Here is an 18,416-nt window from a genome sequence, read left to right as displayed (position 1 = left end):
AATTTAACAAATACTTTCCAAGTATGTCACAGTTAATCCACATTATCAACTTTTATAATCACATTATGTTTTAAATACCACCCATGCTCATAGACTTCTATGACTTTCTCATTTAATAAAAGATTTTATATTTCTTAACTAGATTTTATTTTTCCCTAATAAGTGTGTTAAATGTTTGGATCTGGTTTCTGATGATTCTATTGGGAGGAAAGCAGAAATAGGAGTTCCTTGAATTTCCCAGTTGATAAAGTGTTAATTGTTCAGAATTTAAGATCATCTGCCCTAATATACATCATATAATCATCCCTGTACAGACCAAATTAATGCAGCCTAAAATTTTATTTTCTAAAATGAAAAGGGTATGTAGATACAAAAGCATGAACTACAGAAATATGAAGAGAAAGAATGCTCAAAAAGATGGGAATTTTAAGAATAAAGAAGAAATGTCCAGGAACAACACAGGACACAGGAACTCTAAAATATTTACTAGATGACAGGCCCTGTACTAAGTACTTAATGCATACTGTCATTTAATATAGAAAACCAGAATTCCATTCTTAGCTTTGCAACTTAAAAGCCTAGACTTCAGATTAAGTTAATCTCTGAGCCTCAAATATTTTTGTTTTTCTGTAAAACAATGATAATAACACTTGCTGTAACTTCTTCACCGGTTGTTTCAAAGATCAAATGCGATATTGGAAATATCTTTAAATCTGTAAAACTGCAAAGGGGTCTACAATTGTAAATAAGGGGTTGTTATTATTTGAGGTTGCATAAGTTAGAAATGTCCTGTTATTTTTTAGTTTAAATGTCTCATTACAAGGCAACTCAAGACAGTTTTCATAAACAAATTATATTAACTTAAATTCACATTAGCATAAATTTTAGGTTCCTTTTAACACTTTTTAATTATCTGCTAGCAGTGCCAAACCAGAAAGGAAAACTGACTGCCAAATCACTTAGGAACTCCACTGAAGTTTTCTACTTCTCCAAGCAATTTGAACCTCACAACTTTCTTTGATGTTTTTATATTATACCAACTCTTCTTGACTGAAAAGTTTACACAAGTTTATATCTCACTTTCTAAATGAAAAATTACATTCTTCTAAGGTAATATCAAGAATTGCTAGTAATTCTTCCACTTAGAAACAATACTATAAACTGGTTCGTTTGGCAAGAAATCTGCAATCATGTGACTTCCCTGGTGGCGCAGTGGTTAAGAATCCACCTGCCAATGCTGGGGACAAGGGTTCCAGCCCTGATCCGGGAAGATCCCACATGCTGCAGAGCAACAAAACCCATGCGCCACAACTACTGAGCCTGCGATCTAGAGCCCGCGTGCCACAACTACTGAAGCCCGCATGCCTAGAGCCCGTGTTCAGCAACAAGAAGCCACCTCAATGAGAAGCCCGTGCACCACAACGAAGAGTAGCCCCCACTCGCTGCAACTAGAGAAAGCCCGCGCGCAGCAATGAAGACCCAATGCAGCCAAAAACATAAATAAACTAAATAAATAAAGGAATGAGCATCTTAAAAAAAAAACAAGAAATCTGCAACCTATAGAGCCATGAAACTGCTGTATCTTTTATTCCAACAATCCCACTCTAACAATATAATCTAAAAAAACAAACCAAGGAAAAAAAACTATACAAAGATTATTTACAATAGTGCTGTTTAGCAAACCACGATATTTAGCCTGATGAAATATTACCTATATAGCTATTAAAATAAGTATCCATCGACAGATAAAAATCTGTGATAAAAGAGAACACAGAACAGTATGAAAACACTGATTACAAGGATCTAATTATGTTCATATGTACATTAACAAACAGGGAAAGATAATTTCCAGTGACAAATATCTGAAATAGAAGTAACTTTTTTCTATTAAATTGTTCAAATTTAAGAATCATTTTGAAAACATTTCAAGCTAGATATATTGATTACACTGAGGTTAAAAAAAATCTTTTTAAAGGAATAATCAAGGCACTGAAATTTATTTAAATTTAATCAAATTAGAGCCATGGAAAAATATCAAGTCACTGATAATGCAAGCAATAGTCTAAAATCCAAAGTACAATTTTCTAGTGTATTAGCTGAGGGATTATTAGTCCCCTCAACTAACTCAATCAATTCTTCTCCAGAGTAGTTTGTTAATTATGAAATAATATATCCACAACTGTTCAAGCCTACATCTGTGAACCTCTAAAAATTTAAGTTGCCCAACTAACTGGTTTTAACGAGTATACCAAACAATTACCTTCTTCCTAGGTCTCTGGATGAATACGATAAGACTGATTTCCTGTTTCAGAACTCTGCTGCTGTTAAAATACACACACACACACCCCTCCCTAAAGTGTTGCTCCCACTAAAAAACATCTAAGATTGACTACCAATGACAAATCAAACAAATTATGGCTGTAACACATAACAACTTTCAAAAAGATTATCAGTTCAACAACATGCATTAGACATACTTATCCACATTATATACCTGAACCAAGCCAAATGTAAATTCTAATTAGTTTTCTACCATAAAATCTTAATAAAGCATATTAAAGACTGTAAAAGTTAAAATTATATCAATCCATCATTACTCTGAAGTACATAAGAGGGTGTCTTTTATGCTCTAATATTCATATTCAATGTTAGATTTATAAATTACTTCTGTAATATCATTCTATTATAAAAGCCATTCTTTTATCATTTATTTTAATAGAAGTGACTACCTAAAACATTAGTTTTGGCTACTCTATAGCTATGCAAAAAGATAAAAGGCCATTAACTTTTACAGAAAAAAGACACTCAAAGAGTTAAGGTACAAGATGCCAAGGGATTTGTCAGTAGTTTGACAACAAAGGCCAGTAACGTTTAGTGCCAATTCACTCAATATTAGCAAACTGCATTCTGGAAGGAACAAAAAGATTCCAAGATTTGTAACTGAATTGATCTTTTAGATACAATCATGAACAAATTTCCTAACATTCAAAAACTACCACACACACACAAGGTACTAAGAAAACACAGTTCTAATACAAATGTGTCTCCAACAAGTGGATTTTCTTTTTCCTATTAATTTAGCCAAAACTGCAAGATTTTTAAATTTACTTCTAACAGTCAAATTTACTTTTCAAAGAAAGTCCTGTTAATTTGAAACATTTTAAAGGAGAAAAGCTCCAAACAAGTGTGTGCTGTTTCATGTTATATTTGACTTTTAATATTATAAAATCAAATCTCTTTATTCCATATCTTAAGTCAGAAAATCATCTGGAAATGACTTTTTTCCTCAATTAGCAAAAAGTTTTGCCTAAGTGTAGTATTTTAATCTGGATAAGAACAATATAAACTAGAAATTCATATAGATTTTAAAATATGAAGGCACACATACTGGCATTCATTACTCTATTGGTAAGAATCATATTACTGATTTTATGATAAGTGCCTTGTTCTAATACTACTGTATAATATGATTCATATTCCCACTGATGGTATTTTAATTATTGTATCAATTTATAACTGCTTGAATAAGTATATTATCCAAAAGATCTGAAATTACATATACTAAAATACTAGTCAAAATTCATCTTAAGATTTAATAATATGCAATTTTAGAATATACTAACAGCTATGAGAATAAGGTACATTGCTTGCTTTGAACTGATAACACTTAATTTTAAACAGCATGTTCCTCAAGGGATACCATTATTAGTATGAATCCAATATTGCAAATGGGGGAGAAAACACAATTACTGATCACGGTTAGTTGTGGAATCTTCATATTCAAAGGAGAACACAGTAAAAATCTTGGAAACTAATTAGACTGAAACATTAAAGAAAAAACTAACTTAAGGGCTACTAACTTTTTCAACCAGTAAATAAACTTTTAAAAACATAACGTTTGGGGCTTCCCTCGTGGCGCAGTGGTTGAGAGTCCGCCTGTCGATGCAGGGCACACGGGTTCGTGCCCTGGTCCGGGAAGATCCCACATGCCGCGGAGCGGCTAGGCCCGTGAGCCATAGCCGCTGAGCCTGCGCGTCCGGAGCCTGTGCTCCGCAACGGGAGAGGCCACAACAGTGAGAGGCCCGCGTACCGCAAAAAGAAAACAAAAACCATAACGTTTAACATACAGAAAAACAAAAATACCAAGTTAGACAGGAGGGACAGAAATGAAAAGAGGGGAAAGGAGCTCTTAACACCTCACACCATTTAAATACTATTAAGTAAACAGAACAGGTGAAGACTTTTACACTTTTAGTATTTGGATAAAAAAATCTCACCTACACATGCACCACACTTCATGTAAGAGATATAATTTATGTACACACTATCTATCCAAAAAGGTACACAAAGGCAACATTCTGTTCATGGCCTACAATTCAGGAATGAACAAAATCTATAAACTGATGTTAGTAAAACAATCTACTTTCATCAGACATTAATTTGAAATTGGCAAGATGTTTCTTACACGGAAAATAGAAACCCTGGACACAAAGTTGAATTTGAGAACATAAATTCAAAATGGTATCTAAACTGAAATATTATACCTGATCATATTAATCACTTGGCATGGTAACAAACTTCTCAATAAAAAACAATGTCAACATAATAAATAAAACAAAGTAGATTAAAATTAATCAGATCTTATTAAGCCCAATATGCAATTTTAAAGACTTCTATGCAACTCGGCAAGATTAAATTCTTGGGGGTGAAAAGAAATTAAGTTATAGAAACAACTACTGCAGTGGTTCAAAATGCAATAGCAAAATTTTAGGGGAAACTCATTTACTAGCATACAGACAAGAAGTGAGTTATGGTAGAAGAAAGAAGAGAACTTGAAAAATATTTAAGCAAATCTTTAAGGAATACTTATTCAATCAGATCCTTGATTAAGTTCTGTAATAATGAATTCCTATATATCAACTCTTAGGGAAACTACAGTTTAAAAATCTTGTATAACTACAGTATCAAAATATTGTATAACTTAATACCTCAAGTTAAAACACGATGTTTCCACTTAAATATCCAAACAATCTTCTAAAAGTAAATGACTAAAAGCCAGGCTTTCATTACATAATCTTTAGTTCCCAACTGCTATCTTTGTATTTTAGTAGAAAAGTATCAACACTGGCATAACCATTAAGTTTTATTTTTGCAAAAGCTTAAAATTTTCTATTAGTTTTTAAAAATTGTAATTAATAGATGATTCCAAAAAGAGAAGTGTCAAAACCACTTATATCACTAGATTATCTTAACTTTTTCCTATATTTGTGTTACAGATGGCAAACCTTACTTTTTGGACACTATACAAAAATCACAATCTGTGTGACCTTTTCATTATCAAGAAGAATCCAACTAGCCTTAATAACCAGTACCTCAGTGTATTTTACAGTATTAGATATAAACTTGCTCACACTAGACAGAACCTAGATATGAAAAATTGTATACTTTCCGTATACTAAGTTATTTATTTAGATTTCCTACCACTAGTCCATGAAAACTATTCATATATTAGATTGCTTCTTGAGTTTTAAAAAAATACATATATTTACTTACAAACAAAACATTTTTGCCTTCATTATGTTTTCATCAACACCCAAGAAGGTACCCCACACCTAGATTAAAATTTCCTTATGTTTAAGAATTGAAACAGGGCTTCCCTGGTGGCGTAGTGGTTGAGAGTCCGCCTGCCGATGCAGGGGACAGGGTTCGTGCCCCGGTCCGGGAAGATCCCACATGCCGCGGAGCGGCTGGGCCCGGGAGCCATGGCCGCCGCTGAGCCTGCGCGTCCGGAGCCTGTGCTCCGCCCGCGTACCGCAAAAAAAAAAAAAAAGAATTGAAACAATTTTATCTCATTTGGAAAAATGTTACTCTAACAAGTAACTGTGTTTAAAAAAGAGAAAAGTTTGTTTCTTCCACAATATTTTTTTTTCTAACTACATGAATAAATTCATTGAGAATTATCATTTGGCTAATAAGGTTAAAATTATTTCCATGTTTTAGTAACTGATACTTAAAATTAAAATTTGATACAAACAAATGCAATTTTTTACCACAAAAATTAATATTGATTATAAATGCAAATGCACATCAAACCTGCATCAATCACTATTACCAATTACTATCACCAAGGCAACTAAGCAAATATAAACTGTATCATTCAAAATATGCTCTACGGAACAGTAACATCATAAGTCATACCCTTTCTGATTAAAGAGAGGACAGCAACAGGGTTATAACAACTTTAGTATAAAGTGATGTGACAGTTTATTCAAATTACTTCTATATCTACTTTAATTTCAACACAATAGGATTACTATTGCTATTAGTAATAGGAATAGAAAATAGCAAAAGAAAATTTGACAGATCAAAAGTGTTTACATACATTTTATTTTGCCTCACTTTTACATAATTAAAATATGCTTTTAATTTTAAATATGCGATAACTATCCTATAAGTAAATAAGGAAAAAAAAAGCTTCTAGACTTCAAACTTCAGCTATTTTTTTGTGTAAGAGACTATGATTTTGTGAATCAAAATCATGAAAACCTTTTCTAATATTTAGGTCAGCTTAAATCCACACTGAAGAAAATCTGAAAAGGGCAGGAAAAAAAATTGGCCAAATACTGGATAGATGTTTAATGTATAACTACAGAGAAACAAATATTTCTGATGACTTCGCCATTTAAAATAATTAAGGTAATTATGAGGTGCTTTGGAAATTGTTAAAACACACACACACCTCTAAGTTCACTATGAAGAATTATATTTTAAAATAAATGCATATGAACAAAAACTAGAAGCTAACATGGAAATATGAAGTTTCAGAGAAGTAGGACAATGAGTAATTTTTTTAAAATTTTAGTTAGTTTTTATAAAAAAAATATTCTTAAGTACAGTAAAGCAAATGGAATGTTTTATTCATATACTGAAATAAATACCATATTTATTCAATTAAATTACAATAATAAATGCTACTTGTTTTTCTTAATAAATGTGAAGCTATCACATGATTAGCAGTCCTGGTTTTAAAATATTAGTATCTCTATCTCCTGTAATTTCACAAAGAATCATAACAGTCAAAACTTAAATTTCATAAGGATTTTTAAAATAGGCCTTGACATTTTAATCTGCCTGTGCAAAGTTGAGAGGCAAAGTAAATTGTAATATCAAGTGAACAGAAAAAAATCATAGCAAACAATCAATTCCTAGAACACTTTCGTAATTATGTTTGTCTGCCCTAAAAACAACACAAAATTCAGAATCCACTAAGCTACCCCCTTGGCATCTTCTCATCTCTGGACTAGTCTAAAACTCCATCCCAATTTTTTTCTAAAACTTTCACACACTAACGCAAGTTTTTAATGTAGATAAATACAGCACTTTAATTCAACAGGCTGACATAGCAAATTTAGGGTCTAGAAAAGAATGTAACACATGCATCAGAGAACCTTAGAGTTGGCCCTACTTCATCTGGAAAGATATGAGAAATTCTTATAACTTGTCAGAAATTTGCCATTTTACATAAGCAGATTTAACTTTACCACATCTGACTGTAACAAAAACAGCTTTAGGAAAAAAAAGCAGAAGATTAAAGAATGAATTAAACAGCACAAAACAAGTATCCTGTGAGCAAAGTAACTATTAATTACATACCTAAAAGAAGCAAGCTAAGAATTACTTTTAAAACTAATGGCAATATAAAAATGAAATGAAAAATGCTTTAATAAAGCATATCCATCCCGTTAGAGTTCTATGTAACACCCTTCTGAATACCTCATGTACTGCAATATACTCACGTTTATTGAAAACATCTTCAGCCTTTTCTGACAGAAGTTCAAAGCAACACCTTCACAATCAGTCAGTCACACATGAGCCTTCTCCAAATAAACCCTTTTTTGTTACCAGGGATATGTTTTGTGGAAAAAGTTATTATAAAGAATACTGGCCTAGCAGCAGTCAGAAAAAATAGATATTAAAAGCCTAGCTCTATCATTTATTAGCAATTTCACCTTAAATACCACAACCTAAGGACAAAGGTACTGACTTATCAAATATTATACTTATTATATACCAGACACTTACACCTCTAAACCAGAGTTTCTCAACCTCGGCAGCGTTGGCAGTTTGGGCTAGGCAATTATTTGTTGTGGATGAGGCTGTTCTGTGCACTGTAGGATGTTTAGCAGCATTCCCGGCCTCTACTCTGAGACAAATGCCAACAGCTTCCGTGCTTTGACCACCCCCCCACCCCCGGGGCTGTGACCACCAAAAATGTCTCCAGACTTTGCCAAATACCCAGACAAGGTGGAAGGAGATCACTCCCAGTTGGCAAACAATATTCTGAAAATATATTCTTCTAAGACACCTAAAAAGCACCCTACAAGTTAAGGGTTTTTACCATGTTAGAGATGTGAAAACTAAGGTTCACTAAGGTTAAGGAGTTTATCTTTTATTACATAACTGATAAGTAGCGGAGCAAGGATTTAAGCTACACTTTAGGTCTAGCTGACTCCCAAATCTATGCTCCTTCCATTCCACTATGCTGCTTTTCTAAACTCACTGCCTCGTCCACAAAAATCAGGGTAACATTTGCCATGCTGAGCTACTTAGGGTTTACAAATCAAATGATATAATGTATGTGTAAATTCTATTAAACTAAAAGAGATAACACATTAAGGATTTGCTTGACAGGAGATAATATAACACAGTGATTCACAAACTGTGATCCCCAGACTACCATCATCAGCGCCACCTGGGAACTTGTTAGAAATACAAATTCTGGGGCTTCCCTGGTGGCACAGTGGTTAAGAGCCTGCCTGCCAATGCAGGGGACACGGGTTCGAGCCCTGGTCCAGGAAGATCCCACATGCCGCAGAGCAACTAAGCCTGTGCGCCACAACTACTGAGCTGCACTCTAGAGCCCACGAGCCACAACTACTGAGGCTGCGTGCCACAACTACGGAAGCCCGTGCGCCTAGAGCCCGTGCTCCGCAACGAGAAGCCACCGCAATGAGAAGCCTGCGCCCCGCAACGAAAGAGTAGCCTCCGCTCGCCGCAACTAGAGAAAACCCACGCACAGCAACAAAGACCCAACGCAGCCAGAAATTAATTAATTAATTTAAAAAAACCAACAAATTCTCAGGCCCCAACCCAGACCTAATGAGTCAGAAACTCTGGAGGTGGGGCTAGTAATCTATGACTTAAGCCCTACAAGTTATTCGAATGCCATCTAAAGTCTGAGAACCACCGATGTAACATAATGGGAAAAATACTGCACGAGGTACCTAAAAACCCTGCATCCTTCTTTGGACCCAATCTTCAGGTAGCCTTTAACAAGTTACTGATTTTTTTTTTTTTTGGAGCTACGATTCCTATACTACAAAAAATGAGGAAAGTAATGCTTGTACCATCTTTTTTTTTTTTTTTTTGCGGTATGCGGGCCTCTCACTGTTGTGGCCTCTCCCGCTGCGGAGCACAGGCTCCTGACGCGCAGGCTCAGCGGCCATGGCTCACGGGCCTAGCCGCTCCGCGGCATGTGGGATCTTCCCGGACCGGGCCACGAACCTTTGTGCCCTGCATCAGCAGGCGGACTCTCAACCACTGCACCACCAGGGAAGCCCTGTACCATCTCTTAGGTTGCTCCTTTTTTCTTTGCAAAATCAAATGAGCTAATGATTAAGAAAAGCCTTTGTTAATGAAAAAATACTAAACAAATATAAGACACTGTTAGGGTATATACTAGCTAATTCTATTAATTGAAAAAAACACTTCTGACTTAAGTCCTCCCTTTTTCATCTTTCATACTTCATAAACGAGTAAGTTAAAATGTTAAATAAATTTTACAAGGCTAAGTTAAGCCTGGCAAAGTACTTTTTTCACATTATGAAAGAAAAAAAAGTCCAGGCATTCCACTTTCACTCTGATGGACTCAGAGTAAAGTAATTGATAAATACATTACACCTAAATATCAAGCTTGGTAACATTCCCCAAAGTTCATTTTTCTGTTTTTTTTTTTGATTTGAAGAGAGTTTAATGCAAGGACCGCTTAAAGGCAAGGTAACCAATAAGGAATACTGAAGCATCACAGAATTTAGCAATGGTGGTAAGCCTTGTAAACCATTTTCACCCCTAGGCCTAAAGGGACAATGGAAGGCAGCCATTATCGGAATAAAGAGCCATAGAAGAGGAGCCATCATAAAGGAGCTATAGTCTTAGTGCCCAACAGCAACCCCTGCCAACTCGCCCTCTTCCCTCCAATATTCTGCTAGAGCTTCCTGGGGACTGAATCCAAATGGAAGCCAGAGGATAAGGGAGCCTGAATGAGCCATCTAAGGATGTCAGTCTACCAGGCCTCAAAGAAGGGTGGAGAAAGGCGGAAAATGGATCTTGATGGGCAAACAGAATATCCAGCACTGTCCATCCCCCACCCCCAAAAAAAGTAATAACACTGTTTCATATCCAAACAGGTACCCAAACTTCATTTTAAAAGTAGAGAAAAGATTTAAATTCTATTTATTTAATCTCCAGTAAGTTCCGAGTAACTAGAACACTCAAAAAGAAGAGTCTCACTAAATTCATGAGAGCAAAAGAATTTTAAATGGAAAAAACAATTGCACACATTTTAAAACAAGGAGTTGTTTGCAACTCTGAACAAGTATGCTATTATATTTATAAATCACTTTAGGAATACATATGATTTAAAGAATCAGATCACAACCCATTTCATAATACCTTAAATAATTACAGCCTCCTTAAAAGATCAAAAATATTAAACATATAAAATTAGCAGAGTGCAATCCCTGCAATTACTACTAAAGAAAATAGAACCTTATTATATTTAGCCTGAGAACCTACAAAGATCAAAATAAATAAAATTGAAAACTATTCAGAAGTGCTTTAATAACACTAAATCAACTAAGTTTTAGGTAGTAATATAAAACAAAATACAGGAGCATGAAGCATTAGAGAGAAAGAGAGGGAATTTTAGATAACTAAATTTTCCTAAAAGTTGTCAAAATGAACAGTTCAATTCTACAACCTAGACTTGGACCAAAAATACAGCTAGTTTATCCAACACATAACAAAACACGTAAAAGTCATATAATCAGATAACTGCATATAAAGTTAGACAGCACAATTCATTCTGCAATGCAAAACAAATATGTAAAAAAAAACTCACTGGAAATCAAGTGCTTCACTACTGAGGGTACTGCGACACACAGCTTGGAGACCAGCACAGGGAAAGGAAAAAACAGATTGATCCCTATGTACAAGTAATGGCCTTTAATAGGCAGGTCTCAAGCTTATCCCATCCTTCCCCATACCTGGTAAGAATAAATGAAGAAAGAAATCCGTTAGCTCTTCTTCCCATTTCTAGGGCCTACAATGAGAATCTTGATCAAAAGCAAAAATGGGAAACAATAATACAAAGGTTTAACCTAAATAAAATTCCTATATTAATGCACTGCCAAATTATATTAAGTGTAAATGTTACTGTAATAAATGTTAACTTGGCATTCAAAGTTGCATGACTCCTCCAAAAATCTGAACTTAGAAAGAAATGCTAAGATACCTTTATTGATAAGACAGTTTATATAACTGTTGTATCATATATTAAAAGTTTTGAGATGGAGATTACTCTGTGAATAAAACTATATGATATTTTAGCTGACCTATCTTTAACACTAAAGAAAATTTAATATTATAGCAAATTTTTATTTTAAAACTTCTACTTCATTAAGCCATAACAGAGGAAGTTTACATCATACCTTAGTATTTTAAAGCAAATACTCTTCGATTAGCAATGATTATCTCTTCTTTGCTCCATAGTATGAGGGAGCAGAGCTTCAAATTATTTGCAATGAAACAGCAAAATCACAGACATGTTACACTCACAACTCCTAAAAGAATACCCCTATTTTAAAAAATAGTCATAGCCTGAACCAATTAACATGCTAACATATCCAAAACTGAGGAAAAATTCAGTTAAAATCACTGCTCCTCCCATAAATGAAGACAAATAATTTCTCATACATGGGTAATCTGAAATTATGATTTTTAAGACAAGCTGTTACCATTTAAGTATTTACAATGTGGTAGGTGCTATGCTAAGTGAATTATTTACATTATCTCATTTATTCTTCAAAATAAACTTTATGTGGGTTGGTACCATCATCCTCATTTTACAGATATAACAGATTGAGAAAAGTAACCTACACAGTCATCCAGCTAAGCGGCAGTCAGGATTCCCACACAGGCAGTGTTGGTTCCAGAGCCTACACTGCCACCCTAAAATCTAAAATGAAACAATGTACAAACAGTGTGTAGATAAAACTAATACTCAATATTTTAATGTAATTTAAAATAGATTTAACCTTATTTAAAAATTATAAAACCACATCCACAAATGATCTCTAAAGAGAAAAAAGTTCAGTTTTTAGAAATATTACTATAGTTTCCTCACTCTGTCTTTATTTACATATATACACAGAGTATTCAAACACTTATAAGTTAGATTCACTGTCCATACCTGAAGTGATGACTACTGGTAAGAATTAAGTGTATAATCACTTAAAATATAATACATAAACAGTCTTTTTTTCCACACTATATACAGGTTAAGAATATTCTTTTGCTGGAAGGTGCACCACAGTATCCAAATCTCTCAATATTCTCAACACTACCAACAAGTGTATACCTAATACCCTGAAGATGTCCACTCATCTCTTAATGCAAACTGTTGCAAATGAAGTGAATTTGCCTTAACTATACTGAACTAAATTAAGACTTTCCATATAAAATTAATTTACCCCTAAATTATGTTTATTCTTCTTATACTAATATTTTTCTAACAGCCTTTTTTAATTCCAGTGCAAATTATTTTAAAAGAACCAAACTGCCAATAGCTTTTCTGTAACCCATGAAAAAATTCCAAAAATTTGGGGATATGTGAATAGTCAAATCCAATATACTAATTTCACCTTTCCTGACAAATGAAAGTACTTTACATTAGTAAATGCATATACATATTCAATACTTAGAGAATCACAGACCAAAACACTTTTGACCACCTAGCAAAGAATGCATGTGGCACTAATATGGCCTAAATAAAGGAATTAAGGACATCAGTTTGCTCAGCAAATCCTTGACAACTTAGGGTTGTTCGGTCTAACATTACTGGTGTTTCTGATAGCAACTGTGTTAACCTCAAAGCTACCACATAGAAAGCAACTGTAAAACAGAATATTTAGTATCATAAAACTGAATATTTACTGAAACCATTTGTGACCCCAATCTCACAAGCTGATACAAATGTCTTAAGTCACTATCCTTAGAACAAATCCTAACACCTTTTCTTAATGAATTCATACCACAAAAGAATACTGATTTTACTTAAGTTTATCTAACAAAAAAAGAGACAGGAGAAAATAAAGAGTGACGGTTCTATGAAATAGAAATAAAACTTCAGAAATAATGGTGGCTACAGGAAAAAAAAACACACCAAATAAATTTCTTACACCATCATTAATAACGTATTTTTCTGGAAGCTAAATTCTTATAGTACAGCCAAGGCCTAACATTTCAAGTAAGTGAAAAACTGTCATATGCACACAAACTTCTAAATTTCTTCTCACAAACTCAAATTTCACATACAATACTAATATAAAAACATTCCCTACACTGCTGTCTTACTAAAACTGCAAAGGCAAAAATTTAAAAATAGAATGTTTACTGAGAGTGATTTAATGTAGAAACTTTGTGAAGTGATCTTCCCATAATAAATACTCCTACATTAAAAAGTCACTGAAGTGACTACTTCTTAAGTTGCTTAGAAATTATTAAAAAGTATTAAGCTATCATCAAATGAACAAATAGCAAATGGGGCAAATCTCAAAATGAGGACATTTGAAAATCAGTACTAAAGACTTCCAAAAAGTAAGAAATTTTATAACATTAAGAGGTTTATATTTTTGTGTGTGGTTAATGGGAAAAAGCAGATACTATACGGTTCCACACAAGCATTAAAGTATCACCAGCTACCTTGAATGTTGTTAAAATAAAATTCTGAAAGGTAATACACACATATGCACCTTTCTTTACTATCTTTCTAAAACTATTTAAAGTTAAGGTGATTATACCTCACCATATTTTATATTTACTTAGTATTTATTTAGTGTATCATAAGCAATGTTAAATCTGCACTGATGACTGTACTACTGTGCAAACTTTTACAATGAACAGCAATAAAATTCCTTTTTACTTATATTAAGAGTTATATAAACTGTAAATTCCTCTCAGATGCGCTTTATTCTTTAATACGCTTTATGAAAATGAAGTTTATAAATTACTGTATAGCAATTAGGTGGCCCAATTATGTTGCACAGGAAAGAAACACAACTTAACAGATACAAAACAATGTAAATTAAAATTGTGAGTAGAATCTTTTTTCAAAAAAAACCTCACAATACAGTCATTTCAGTAATCACTAATCTTAAAAGATAATACAGCTAACTTCAATAGCCCCTGTACTCTCTACGAATTAAAAAGTATTCCCTATGAAGATGCAAACTTATCAAACTTATCCATTAAAATACAACAGAAGCCTAAAGTTTCCATGAAATCTAAAGACAATGAATTTTTTATAGTCTCATGTTTAATACTACTTTCCAGACTAACATTAAGGATAAAACCCACCAACAAACTATTTTTAGAATAATTCAATTCTGCAAAAAAAATTAAGTAAAGTATGGTCCTCAATTTTCCTCTGAGGAAATCACTTCATTATTGATCTTTATAAAAATACTCCAATCACTACTTTCATAAAAGAATTTAACTTTGAACAGGTTAGCTGTTGAAATAGATACTACATACAACCTGCTAGAGAGATACTACAACCTGCTAGAGACAAAGCCTTCAATGACCATTTTAATTTTCCCCCCACCACAGTAAATACAAAACACTAAAGTGAAACCAAGCAAACTAAAGTGCTTTGGTATTTCAAAATTATTGGAAGTGCAACTACCAAAAAAGTAAACCGTTTACTGACTTCCCTAAGTGATTTTTTTTTCACATCAACATTTGGCTCAATAAAACCACAACTCTAGAAATTAAGTGTTATTAGTCATTTGATGCAATATACGATAATGCTTTCTATGCATACCATAACTAAAAGGACAGTTTTAGAGAAAGTTGTAAGTCACATAAATTTCATACATAGAGGCACACACACTCTGAAATCAAAGGAGAAATGGCTAATCACCTCAGTGCTCATATATAAGAACCCGGTAGAATGTTAGTCTTATAACTCTGATAATTTTAAATCAAATGTGTAAAGCAAAAATAGCATAAACATATTCTGAATACTAAAATCAATCTGCCCAACAAACAGCATTCTAGAAAATTTTTTGAATGGGGGTTTATTTTAAAAATTTAAACATTTAATTAATTTATTTCTATACATCTAGATGACTGTCAAGTCACACCAATAGTAGACTATTTTTGAAATAGGTTACAAATCAGAAGAGTTTTTTCATAATTGATTATCTTCTGGGCAAGCGGGTCAAGTTCAGCTTTAGTAAAGTTTTTCAATTAATGCAACTCCAAACTTTCCAAATATTCTTTTAAAGTATCATTTTTTAACCTAACAGAAAACTTACGTTGTGTGTGTTGTAAAGCTACTTCTTCAGTAACTTTTATCTTCATTTCATATCAAAAACTGGGGCAAAATTAGCTGTGCACATTTATGTGTGGATACATAATCCAAAGGAATAAAACCTCTTCAGATATGTAACATTTTCTTCAAAAAAATCTTCCCCACGGTTTTTACCTGGACGTATAGACACTTTAGTGTCACTCTACCTTTAGGCAAAATGTTTAATGCTAAGAAACCATTTTTATTAAGGCTATTAACACTTATGCAATTATGTAGTTTTAAGTAAGTATTGTCCACTGCTACAATTCACAGCACCAAATTTTTTATCTTAATAGAGGCCTTAATAAAATGCTTCAGTCTCCTCAGACCAATAACTTAATCCTGTTCTTCATGCCTTACACTGGCCTACCAGTGAGTCTCAATTCCTACGATACTTTCCATTCTGCAAAAAAGGAGGGCTCTATCGCCATCCTTGATCAAAACCGGTTTATTATACCTGAAACTGCAAAGACTCATGCCTTTCGATAACCACTATCTTTTGAAATATAAAGGCCTAACTTTTAGACAACCAATTATATACCACTGAAACTCTTGGGTTTCTGTCTTATCCAACAAGCTGACTCAGTAAATTTAATACACCATATGAAAAAAGCGAACACACCTACAATCCGAAGCTGGAGTGATCCACTCTTGCCAGCATTTCTGGTTATTAGCTGGTAAATTATACTTATACTGATATTCTACACAAGCCAGAGTAAAGTTAATGGATACCCAAAGGTGTCACAGGACCTGAAACCTAAATAAGGTGAGTGTCAATTCTGGTATCACAATAATACTTAAATTTCAAGTGAAACTGAAGTTTAATCTCTGCAATCACCATTTGCTACACACAATACCCTTGAACCTACACAACATTATCATCTGGGATCAAAAACCACTCAATCTCCATTCTATTATGTGTCACAAGAGCACTGAATATACAGTGCTACTGAACTGCAAATTTCATGCCCTATCCCACATCAGCCCAACACGAGACAAAAAAAGCAAATTTAACAAAGATCTAGTAAGAGCGCCTTTGAGATGTATCACCGTACTATTGATTTCAAGCTACAAAACTTCTAAATGCGATTCAAAGTTGTAATTAACTTAGTTTCAACATACAAACCTACTTTTGCCTTCAAATGAGCACCATATATGCTAAAATGATTCTCTCTCTAAAGTTATGCAAATCAGTTCGGTTCACAACTCACATTTTAAAAGAATCTATCAATGCAACTCAGGAAACTAAAAGCAATCACTGCAAGATTCTGATGCAATATGCGTACGCGCAACACTAATTTTCATTTTAATCTGATCTATACCCTTGATCTAGGGCCTAAAGCCAAGATTTAATCGAAATATGCTCAACCTCAAAGCATCTACTTTTCTGTTCATTTAGCAGACCGGATTACCGAGCTCACTAATCCACTAGCAGTGTACTGTATTCTTTATTAACGGACAATAGCCCTTAGGGGAGAGTCCCCACAGACAGACTAAGAAACCCATCAGTGCCTTGACACTTGCAACCAGGCAAGAGTTCCGAATAGCCGAACACACCCTAGGTTGAATGCATTCAAAAGAGGCACATAATATACATGATCTAGAAATCCGACCAGGGTTAAATGTCATAGTCACCCAAACTATGGACATTTTTCGCATCCGTCTACTCCCACGTTATAAGAGAGAGTGACAGAAAGGCAAAGAGGAGCGGCAGCCACAGAAATGGATACAGGTCAAGTCTAAGTCGAATCCATCCTCTTGATATCTCCTTTTGTTTCTGCTAACGATCTCTTTGATGATGGCTGTCATGTCTGGGAGCCTGTGGCTGAAGAAAAAGGAGGAGAGAGATGGCAGAAGCTGCTGGTGGCGGGGCTTCTTCTGCAGGATGGAAATGGCTCTGGACTTGGCGGTGGCTGATGCCCCTCGCTCTGCTGCCGCTTGGTTCTGGACAGCAGCCGGGTAATGGCTGCTGCGGCGGCTGCTGGATGGTTGCAGCGACTGGGCCTGCTTCTCCTCAGCAGCCAGAGGTCTGGCAGCGGCGGCAGCGGAATGGGGAGAAGAATAATCCTCGCAACGGCTGCCTCCTCCGGCGGCCTCCGGAGCCCGGGCCAGGAGGGGTGCGGCGGCGGCGGAGGGGAGGTTTAAAACCGGCCCGGGTCCCTGGATGTGCCGCCGCCGCCGCCGCCGTGTTGGAGGCAGTAGAAGGGGAGAGACCAACTCTCCGGCGTTCCCAGCCCTGGAAATGGTGACAGGCGACTCCGACACCCTCCCCGGAGCTGCAGCCGCCGCCGCCGCCGCCGCTTCTGCCCCCCGCTCCAGGAGCGGGAGGTGCAGCCGCCGCGCCTCAGCCGGCTCCCGCCCGAGTCCACAGCTTCCACCTTCCCTTTCAGGAGAAGCCGAGGAAGAGGCTGCACGGTTAGAAAAGAAGACGAAGAGGAGGCGAGAAACGCCGCCGCTGCCGCCGCCGCCGGCCGGCCGGCTCCCCGAGGGCGCTGCCCCCGCGGCTGCTCACAGGCGCTGAGAGGGGCTCTGGGCCGCGGCCGCCGCCGTCTCTCATCTCCTTCGCCTGAGCCCGGCCTCGCCTCACAGCGGCTCAACTCTCAAACTTCCATCATGGCTGCAGCTTCCGAGAGGAGAGAACTGAGCGCAGCCGCGTCCCAGCGCCCGAACGTGTATCCTGCCGCAGTGCACAAAGAGTCCCGCCACATCACCGCCCGCCGGCCTG

At 35.6% G+C, this 18,416-nt stretch overlaps 1 protein-coding gene across 1 annotated transcript in view; it reads right to left on the bottom strand.

Annotated features, from left to right (window-relative positions):
• Positions 1–18,199, bottom strand: part of PTEN (phosphatase and tensin homolog) — a gene marked incomplete at its 5' end in the record, with an annotated part of 89,612 nt that extends 71,413 nt beyond the window's left edge. Inside the window, one exon of the mRNA XM_060125761.1 lies at positions 17,422–18,199. Within this exon, the coding sequence (XP_059981744.1) occupies positions 17,422–18,199 (778 nt within the window). The remainder of the gene's footprint in view (positions 1–17,421) is intronic.
• Positions 18,200–18,416: the final 217 nt, after the last annotated feature.

Source organism: Lagenorhynchus albirostris, chromosome 16 (assembly GCF_949774975.1).
Source record: "Lagenorhynchus albirostris chromosome 16, mLagAlb1.1, whole genome shotgun sequence".
NCBI classification, from domain to species: Eukaryota; Metazoa; Chordata; class Mammalia; order Artiodactyla; family Delphinidae; genus Lagenorhynchus; species Lagenorhynchus albirostris.
The sequence above is the reverse complement of the archived record's forward strand: the minus strand, read 5'-3'. Positions and strand labels throughout refer to the sequence as shown.